This window comes from Dromiciops gliroides, chromosome 1 (genome assembly GCF_019393635.1).
Source record: "Dromiciops gliroides isolate mDroGli1 chromosome 1, mDroGli1.pri, whole genome shotgun sequence".
NCBI classification, from domain to species: Eukaryota; Metazoa; Chordata; class Mammalia; order Microbiotheria; family Microbiotheriidae; genus Dromiciops; species Dromiciops gliroides.
This window is the reverse complement of record NC_057861.1, coordinates 521,532,706-521,543,092: the sequence shown is the minus strand read 5'-3', so window position 1 is coordinate 521,543,092 and position 10,387 is coordinate 521,532,706. Positions and strand designations below refer to the sequence as shown.

The 10,387-nt window shown below is 42.3% G+C and overlaps 1 protein-coding gene across 1 annotated transcript; it reads left to right on the top strand.

Annotated features, from left to right (window-relative positions):
* Positions 1-1,093: 1,093 nt before the first annotated feature.
* On the top strand, positions 1,094-10,168 carry C1H9orf40 (chromosome 1 C9orf40 homolog). The gene is made up of 2 exons (XM_043975808.1): positions 1,094-1,865; positions 9,065-10,168. The coding sequence occupies exons 1-2, from the start codon at positions 1,458-1,460 to the stop codon at positions 9,206-9,208; spliced, it is 552 nt and encodes a 183-aa protein (XP_043831743.1). The 5' UTR covers positions 1,094-1,457; the 3' UTR covers positions 9,209-10,168.
* The last annotated feature ends 219 nt before the right edge of the window (positions 10,169-10,387 follow it).

The window sequence follows — 10,387 nt, the reverse complement described above, 5'->3', positions numbered from 1 at the left end:
TTCTGAAGCCTGTGATACCGAAACCTTAAGAAGAAAAGTTTGACTCACCACCAGGGCTAATTAACAAGGACAGGCTAAGAAAAACTGCTGTAGATGTCTCTCTCCAAAGGTGAACTGCACAATTTTAAAGATCCTTCTGCACTACCACCAGTCAGAGGAAAGCAGCTGTTGCACGGAGTTAGGGAAACAGAAAGTGGGATTTGAAACTAGATCTAATTCCCCACTTCTGACACTTCCCACGGCTCATACTGTCACTTTGGACAAGTCCCTTAACATCCCTCGGCCTCGGTTTCTTCATCTGTATAATGAGAATACCACCTAGCGCTCTGATGAAGAAGTAGCAGGGAAAGAGAATGGATGAGCGGAGGTCCGAGCACCGTTTCAATCTGGAAAACCTGGGTTCAAGTCCAGGAGCTGAAACAACCTGAGTAAGTACTTTAGTGCTGTATGCGTGCATTTCTGGGAACTCTCCTAAAGACTTAAATTGCGGATGAGTTGCCACTTCGAATGCCTCCCTCCTCACCTTCTGCAAAAGGCCTTTCCTGTCCTCCTTCTCCCCTTTACACTATATATCGTCTAGAATATTTGCGTCTGACTCCTTCAGCTAGAACGTGAGCGACTCGAGGGCAGGATTGTGCTTTAGCCTTTGTTGCTTAGCACAGTGCTGGGCACACAATAGGCGCTTAATAAGTGCTAGCTGACCCACTAAACTGTTTCCAACTAGGAAGCTCCCCGAAAAATTCCTGGAGCACCTAACTTATGGGGTTGTCGAGAGGATACAAATACGCTTAAATGAGAAGGGATAAAATAATTTAACGCTGATTTAAAAATCTCATTAATAAGCCTCTACCAGGCAGGGCCCACTAGTCCCTACATAGGGTCAGGGGAGCATCCCAATGACGCTTTGAGGCAGGGCGGAGGTGGGGGTGGGGGCGGGCATTTCTTCCCCCTCTCCCTCCAGGCCGAAAGGAGTCTCCAAATGTAGCGGAGAATCAGCCACCTACCCCGGCTTAGAGAAATCACCACTCCTCCCCTCTCCCTTCCACCCCCCTCCGCTCCGTGTGGACCGCTAACTTCCGGTAGCGGGGCCCCCACCAACCAGCAGCCGGCTCGGCCCGGACCGCCCGCACGGAGCACGCGCGCGCCGATTCGAACTCCACATTGCCCCCGCCGCCGCCTCCTCCCTGTCCCCACCCACCGCCCGCAGATACCTGCGCGAGCGCAGAGCCCTGCCAGAGCCGGGACTGCAGGCTGCGTGCCCACGCCGGGCTCCTCGCGCGCGCCGCTGCTCCCCACGCCCTCTCACCGCCCCGTACCGTACCTCCCTCCCCACCCCGCCCCCAATCCACCCGGTCCCGGGCTCTTATCTCCAGCCTGCCCCTTCCCCCACCCCCGGCTCTCGCCGCATCCCGCCGGTTTGGGAGCAGGGCGTGCCCCGGCTCAGGCCTAGTGGGCTCATGGCCAAGAGGCGCGCGGCGGAGCCGTTGGCGTTCCACGTGCCCTGGAAGCGGCTGCTGCCCTGCGGCCGCCTGGACGACCCCGAGCCGCTGTGGGCGCCGCCGGAGCTCGGGCCGCGGCTGCCGGTGAACAGCTCCGAGCTGCGCCGCAAACGGAAGCGGGAGGACGGGACCATGGCGGAGCTCCAGGCCTCGCCCAGCAAACGCTCCGGCGACGCCGCGGGTCCCGGTGGCCCGGCCCCTGGAGACGGGGCCCGCATGGACACCGGGGAGCCCAAGCCGCCGGCCGAGCCGCGCGGCCCCGCGGAGGAGCTCGGACCGCGGCCGCTGCTGCGGCCCCGCGCCTCGGAGCCCGAGCGGGGCGCCGGAGAAGAGGTCCCGCGGCCCAGGGGCGCCAGGGAGGAGGAGGTAGGTCAGGGTGGGGGCTCCGGGTGACCCCGGCCTGCACTCTCCGGCTTCTTTCCTTCCTTCCTTCTTTGCTGGGCCGGCCCACTGGAGGCCGGCCCCTCTCCACTCCCCTCCCAGGGAGCAGGAGGCGGGCCTCGGCCGGGAAAGTGAGATGCTTGAGGGCCTGCGACTCGGAACATGCTCAGTTAGGGATCGATGGTGTGTTGTGGAGGCGAGGAGTAGTGCCAGTCACCCTCCTATGAGGAGCCAAGCTCAGGGCAGCGGGGGCGGGGGTTGGGGGGGGCTAGGAGCATAACTTTATACCTGGAAGTGGCCTTGAAGATGATCTGATCCGTCACCCTCGTTTTACAGATGAGGAAACAGCCCCAGAGAGGTTCAGAGTATCTCAGTGGCAGAACCAAAACTGGTACCCAGGTCCTCCGACTCCGGATCCACTCCTTATTCAGGCTGAATCCATGAGCTTTTTTTTTTTTTAGCTAATATGATTCCCGGCCAATGGTTCATAATAGTTCACATATTACTGTTAAATAATATTTAATTCAACAAAAGTGTGTTCAGTGCCTACTTATACCAGATACTAGTCGGCAAAGGAAACTGCCCCAGCCCGCAAGTAACTTACATACCTCAGGTTCTTATGGCTTATTTAGATAGCTTTAATAGATTTTCGAAGCGCTTTCTTTGCAATAGCCTGTCGAAATAGATAGTACAAGTATTAGTCTAGTTGCTCCATAGTTAAATAGTGATAAGTATGTGAGTCAGGATTGCAATCTTAAGTGTCCTGGCTTTCTATTATATTTGGGAACCATTTTGAATGAAAACCTGAAGATTTCCCCACAGGATGGATGGGAAGAGAAATTGAAAATATGGAGTTGGATAAATGTAAAATACCTGTAAAGGGAGAAACTAGCAGTCTAGGTCAAAACTAAGAATAGAATGTAATAAGCTAGAGCAAGAAGAAATGGTTTTAAATGTTAGGGATAAAAATTAGACAGCTGTACTTAGAGATGGACTCTTTACTTGAAGATAGCAAAATGTCATCAGTCTCCTGTGAAGGCATTAACTTCGGACATTGGGCTGCTACCAACCAGTAGCATCCCTTGGCAAGGCCCACCAGCACTAAGCACACATGGACCAACTCATACTTGGCTGAATGGTTAAAAAAATTATTTTAAATGCCTAAGAAGTTAAACCTTCACCACTAGGTCCTGGTGACAGCCACATAATCTGTAATCCATCTTCCAGAAAATAAAATGAAACTGTATTCCATGGGAAGGGACAGGATCCCATAAGGAGAAAACTACTTTCAGGTATTGGTGGTAGGTACAGTGAACTAGTATTTATTAAGTCCTTACTCTGTGCTAGGCATGGAAGATACAGAGACAAAAACGAAAGTCTCAACCCTCAAGGAACCTGCATTCTGTTGTAGGGTTAAGGTATGTGTGGGTACACATGCATACATTCATTTTCTTTCTTTTTTTTTTTTTTTTTGTGAGGCAATTGGGGTTAAGTGATTTGCCCAGAGTCACACAGCTAGTAAGTGTTAAGGGTCTGAGGCCGGATTTGAACTCAGGTACTCCTGACTCCAGGGGCAATGCTCTATCCACTGCGCCACCAAGTGTGTCTCATAGTAAAATTCAGGTAGGCAGTGAATTTGAATATAGCAGGAATGTTTGGCTCCCTTAGATATAAATGTGTGTGTGTATAATGTTCGATATAATATAGGGAAGCAGGCAGTAGCAGCTGAGAACTTGAAAGGCCTCATGTAAAAGGTGATACTTGAGCTAAATTTTGAAGGGAAATGGGGATATCAAAAGGAGGAATAAGGAGGGAATGTGTTCCAGGCATTAGGGAAAGCTATGCAAAGGCACAGAGACAGGAGATGGAGTGTGGTGTATGTGAGAACCAGCAAAAGGCCAGTCTGGCTTTAATTCATGAGTGTAGGAAGGAGAGTAGAATATAACAAAATTGGAAAGATATATCTTGAAGGGTTTGATAATTGGAAATAATACATTTATATACACTTAAAGATTTTTAAAGCACTTTATGTACATTATCATATTTGATCCTCACAATAGCCCTGTGAGGTATGTCAGGACTAACTTGTGATGGGCTTTAAAATCCAAATAGAGGAGTTTCTATTTGATCCTAAAGGCAGTAGGGAGCCATTGGAATTTGAGTAAGGGAGTGACATAGTCAGACCTGTGCTTTAGGGAAATCAACTTAGCAGCTATTTGACCTTTTTGTCCTCACATCAAATCCACTTGATAAATTTAAGTTAAACATTTTATTAAGGAAAAAAACTAATCCGTTCTCTAAGTAACAGTCATCAGGGAAGAACCTAGGGCTAACTTGTCTATTATCTAGTTGAGCATAAGAACTGTGGGACCTATTGCTCAAGTATGTTTCATAAGTGAAATTCAAGTAAACAGTGAATTTGAATAAAACAGGAATGTTTGACTCCCTTTATTATTGAACCGGCTCAGATCTATTTCTAGCCAAACCAGTTTTATGTGGAGTGGATCCTAAGGGGGATCACCCTCTCCCTTTCTCCCCATCTCATTATTTTTTCATTTATTTTTACAAGTATTTATTATCTCTCCCTTCACCCCTTTCCACTCTCCATTGAACAATTAGACAAGAAAAATGAAACCCTCATGACAAATGTGTGTAGTCCAGCAAAACAGATTCCTTCATTGGCTATATTCAAAAATGTATGTCCCATTTTTCATATTAAGTCTAGTACCTCTCTGGCTGAGGGTAGGTGGAATATTTCATCTTCAGTCCTCTGGACTTGTCAGAGTTGTTCTAAAGTCATTCAAAGTTGGTTTTCTCATTAATGTTATCATTGGTATAATTTTCTTCTAGTTCTGTTCACTCTGCATCCATTCCTAGAGGTTTTGCTAGTTGCCTCTAAAACTGTCATAATTTTTTTTTTTTAGTGAGGCAACTGGGGTTAAGTGACTTGCCCAGGGTCACACAGCTAGTAAGTGTTAAGTGTCTGAGGCTGGATTTGAACTCAGGTCCTCCTGACTCCAGGGCCGGCGCTCTATTCACTGCGCCACCTAGCTGCCCTGTCATAATTTATTAGTGGAACAATAATATTGATTATATTTATATACCATAATTATTTAGTAGCTCCCAATAGGTAAGTACCCTCTTACTTTCTAGTTTGGGGCTTCCAAAGAAAGAGCTGCTATAAATATTTTTTTTGTATGTATAGCTCTTTTTCCTTTATCTTTTTGGGTTATGGGCCTAGCAATACTGGAATAACTGACCCACAGGGTGTCCACAATTTTGGGAAAAGGTGTGGTGTTTTTTTTTTTTTTAATTTTTCACCAAAAAAATTTTTACTCCTGTCATTTAAACTGTAGAAGTTGATCTTTTGGACTGTTTTCTTACAGTGATTGATGAAACGAGCCAAATGCCATTAGATTATTAATGATCTTGATGTGGAATGGAATTTGGGGTCAAATTGATTGTGAATCGTCCCAAAAGAATTACAAGACTCAGTTTCCCAAGTTTTATTGCAATACTGTGAGTAATCACAGAGAACCAGAAAAGTGGAAAGGTATCTCTCTTGAATAGTGAAAGGAAAGACAGTTATATTTATAGTATAGATAAGTAGATTATCAATCTCATTATAATAATCTCCATCTTGGGGAGGTACAGGGGAAGGCCTGTCCTCCTCATTATAATATTCTCCGCCTTTGGGTGTTACAGGGGAGGGCTTATCCTAATTTGTAGTTCCTGGGGTCCTAAGCCAACCCCCGAGGCAGGTACCTTTTTCAGTGGAAGTGTGTTTTGGGGGTTTACAGTCATAAGGTGAATCTGGGGGCAAATTTGGCCTTTTCTGCAAATGTCTCTTTCTGGTTCCCATGAGTAGTTTCAAAACATAATCATTTTTCTTTAGAATTTCTATACCCTTGTCATTTTATCATTGTTATAGTCTTCAGGTCTCCTCGGCCTAGGTCCCTCTGTTCCCGTTATGGGTACTAATTTATGTGGGTAGGAAAACCTAGCATAAGTTATCCATTAACTGGGGTCTGACTCCCTTTTGGAGCTAATATCTGAATTAAAGCTTGGGTCTTAGGTTTTTCTATTAACCCTTTTTTGTCTCCTACATCAATCTCAATCTTTCATTTTCACCTTCCTTACAGATTTACATTGATTACTTCACTCTATTTCTTGACTGAATATCTGCTGTTGGAAAAAATAAGAGATCTCATTTTTAGTAGAATAAATAGGAGCATGGTGAATTGTCACCCATAATTTTTCTGAACTCTATAAACTTAGCAGCTATGTTTTGATTCCTTTAAGCAATTTATTAATAATAGCATTCTCCAAAGTTATGTATGTGTATTTCTAAGTAGCTGTGTTAAGAAAGTTATAGGGGCAGCTAGGTGGCACAGTGGATAAAGCACTGGCCCTGGATTCAGGAGGACCTGAGTTCAAATCCGGCCTCAGACACTTGACACTTGCTAGCTGTGTGACCCTGGGCAAGTCACTTAACCCCAATTGCCTCACTAAAAAAAAAAAAAAGAAAAAAAAAGAAAAGAAAAAGTTATAAAAGGGAGATGGAGGAGTAGATAGAGACAGGATTTCACTAATATGCCAATTCAAGTGAAACCTGCCTAGATTTCCATTGATTAAGTATGTATTTTTCTAACATGAATATAGATTGTGTAGAGTAATACTCAAGTTAGAATCAAAAGACTTAGTGTTTTAGGTGTGCCACTATGCTGTATGACCTTGGGCTAGTCATTCAATGCTGATACTGTATTCTTGTCTGTAAAATGAAGATAAGAATGCTTCTCACCACTCACTTGGCCACCACCCTAATTTAATCACCTACCTCTGCTTGCTTAGAATATTGGAATAATCTCCTAATTAGTATCACAACCTCAAGTCTCTCCCATCTCATCCAGCTGCCAAAGTGATGGGTATTCTTAAATCATTGGTCTGATCATATCACCATCACCACCACCACCACCACCACCCCTTACACTCCTGGTTGTGATAAGCACTCACTTTGTTTCTAGTACTTAATTGTATTATTTTTCATTGTTTTGAGCTCTTTCATCTACATGGCTACTATTAGTATTACTGGGTCAAAACATATGCAGTTTAGTTCAGTTTTCTTCAAAGGCTCTTCATGTTCTATTCCACTCCATTCTCTTCTACCTATACACGTTCTCTTGTTGATCTCATTAGCTTCCTTGGGTTCAGCTATCATCTCTAAAGACAGCTCACAGAACTACATATCTAACCCTCAACTCTGCTGAGCTCTAGTCTATCATGATCAATTGGCTTTTTAGATATCTTTGCCTAGATGTTCCATAGGCATCTTTTAAACTAAAGACAACAAAACAGAACTCATATTTTCCCCCAAACCCACCCATCCTTTTACCTTCCTTACTCCTCCTATTGAGTCACTACTCTTCTTCCAGTCATCTGACTCATCTATAATTCTTCACATTCTAGGGGCAGCTAGGTGGCATAATGGATAAAGCACCGGCCCTGGATTCAGGAGCCACCTGAGTTCAAATCTGACCTCAGACATTTGACATTTATTAGCTGTGTGACCCTAGGCAAGTCACTTAACCCTCATTGCCCAGCCCCCCCCCCAAATGTGTATCTACAATTCACTTGGTTGCCTATTGATAGAATCATCTTGATTTTACTCTAGTCCCTGTGGCAAGATGTAAACCCCAAATGAAGTGTCATCATAAGAAATGGGAACATAAGAAATGAAGACTCATTTCTCTGGATTGGAGGCATTTTGTCATGATCTTACAGAATAAAAGGGAACAAAACCTGACTCACTCCAGAAGTTATTGGCTGGCTGAAAGATAAGAGTACATCACTGGCTACCCTTTCTAGTACCTTCTCTCAGTCCCCTCATCTCCTGTTCCCAGTTTAGCTGGAATAGAGAATATATGATGGGAGAATAGAGTCTTATAAGATAAGAAAGCTAATAGCCAGTTTAACTTAGTGTTCCCTAGGTGACTCAATGGATTGCATGCCAGATCTAAAGTCAGGAAGGCTCATCTTCATCAATTCATATTTGGCCTCAGATACTTAACTAGCTGTGTGACCATGGTCAAATCCCGTAACACTCTTTGCCTCAGTTCCTCATTTGTTAAATGAGCTGAAGAAGGACATGGCAAACCACTCCACGATCTTTGCCAAGAAAAGAAAACCCCAAATGAGGTCATGAAGAGTCAAACATGATTAAAACAACTGAGCAACAGGCCCTTATTCCATTGGCATTGCTGATGTTCACAGGCTTAAAACTTCATTTAGAATTACCTTGTGAGAAATATTAAAAACCACATAGTTCCATTACTTTGTAGTCACAATTTTGTCGTCTAATTATTTGACCAGATACACCATTACTTAGTATGCTTATCACTTTATTCTTGAGATTTAGTTCAGAACAACTTTTGACTATTTCCAGAAATAAATAGACCATCAAAAACCAAGAATGTGCTAAGACTCTAAAGGCAATTCCAAAGAAGGATTAAAAAATATTTAAGGAATTTTCTTGAAATAAATTTACTTCAAAGTGACTTTGTAGGTATTATTCAAAGAGTGTATGTGTTTTAATTGGACTGAAAACAAATATCCTACTTACAAAGGGGTGTTGTACTTGTGCTTATGTCTGTATAGATATTTAATTTATCAACAGGTGAAAAATTCCATTTTTGTGCTGTAGATATAAGAATATTTTTCAAAGACAGAACAGGAGATGATGGCAGAAAATAGTTGTCTGTGAAGAGATTCTGTGTCACAAACCTTTCTCAACTTCTAGTAATAAATAATAGTTTTAAAAACCTATAAACGGTAGCATAAATTAAAATATGCAAATATATAATGAAATGTGTTTTGATAGTGACACATTAGGTGTGTATATGTATCTTCTAAAATAAAAGTTGAAGCCTTTTTGGTCTCTCTCTTAAAATAAAAGGGGAAGGGGCAGCTAGATGGCGCAGTGGATAGAGCCCCGGCCCTGGATTCAGGAGTACCTGAGTTCAAATCCGGCCTCAGACACTTAACACTTACTAACTGTGTGACCCTGGGCAAGTTGCTTAACCCCAATTGCCTCACTAAAAAAAATAAAAAGGGAAACTTGTTTCACTTAGTGACTTATCTTTCATCTAAACCACTGATTGATTTTGGTATGTTTTTACCCCTAACAGCTTATTGAAGAATTTTGGCAATATAATACGTTCCAGTACTGGAGAAATCCTTTACCTTCCATTGATCTGTCAGAAATTGAAAAACTGACTGAAGCAACTCTTACCAGCAAGGATGAAGGTCTTGAAATTGACATGGAATCTTGACATATGGATCTGCTACAGATGGAATAATGGTGATACGTTCCATTTAAGGATACTCATTTTTATCTGAATCTACCTGTCTCTCTTCAGAAAAATAAATGTTTCAGATAGTTTGAGGTGTAAGCTTCTCCATCTGGAAAAAATGAGGGAAGAACTTTTTACAGAAAAATTCTGAGACTATTGGCATGTTTGAAAGGGGTTTTTCATGGGGAGTCAAGGACAAAGAACAGTTATAACAGAAGTATTTTAAAACATGGATGCTTGAAGAAGAAAATATATTCAAACTTTAAACTTGAGTTTATCTCTAGCCAGTTTAGGAGTTCTGGCAGTATTAGAGGTTACTGAGAACTGTTTGAATATTAAGCCAAAAAAAGGTTTAGTTGTGGTGCATGAACTTAAGAAGTTTTACAACAAATGCTGGTAATAGTAAGTAATATATTAATTTGTTACCTGTGTTCTTAGTTGAACCAAAAAAGCTGTCGTAACATCTATGCAAGCTAGAAGGGTGACTGTGTCCAAGTGTTCTCTCTTTCTGAGAACACTTTCCTTATGTTGTGTAATGTAAAGTAGTGGACATTTCAGTAAGCACTCTTTGCATTTGTACTTGTACAGATATTAATATAATTTGACTTATGTTGAGTTGTGCCAAAATGTCCAGTCAGAGATGGATATGGAGTGGTGGGAAATTATTGGGGGGGGGGGGGGAGGGCTCCTTTTCCCCGGGGATTAAGGGGAAAGAAATTTTATCATACAATCAGTTTGGTTGGTTTAGTTATTTTTTTTTAACTAATGAAGTTTTTTCTTTTTTAAATAAGAAACTTGTCATAGCTGGACCAATGTATAATTGCTTTGGCTTTATCATCTTATGATGTAATATGACCAAGTTTTAAAGTTTGTTCATTATTACTGTTGCATTATGGTAAGCTTCATAAAGCCCTTGCTAAAGAAAAATAAAGTTTCTATTGTGTGTTTAAGTTACATAAGTGTCAGTGATTAAGTTAGCATTTGTATAGCTGTCACATTATTATCTTTCTAATTGTGTAACTTGTTCTTGCTTATTTTTTTCTGTTTACATTAGATACAGAAATATCCTAATTCTGTTAAGGAAAAAAGGAAAAACTTATGGTGTCTTCTGAAAGTTAATAATAGGTTAATGGTAAAAGGCTTGCTAAACAAAAAGGA

Coding starts and splice junctions, on each gene's coding strand:
- C1H9orf40 (XM_043975808.1), top strand. CDS start 1,458: ATGGCCAAGAGGCGCGCGGCGGAGCCGTTGGCGTTCCACGTGCCCTGG. Junction 1,866..9,064: donor GGGGCGCCAGGGAGGAGGAG/GTAGGTCAGGGT, acceptor TACCCCTAACAG/CTTATTGAAGAATTTTGGCA.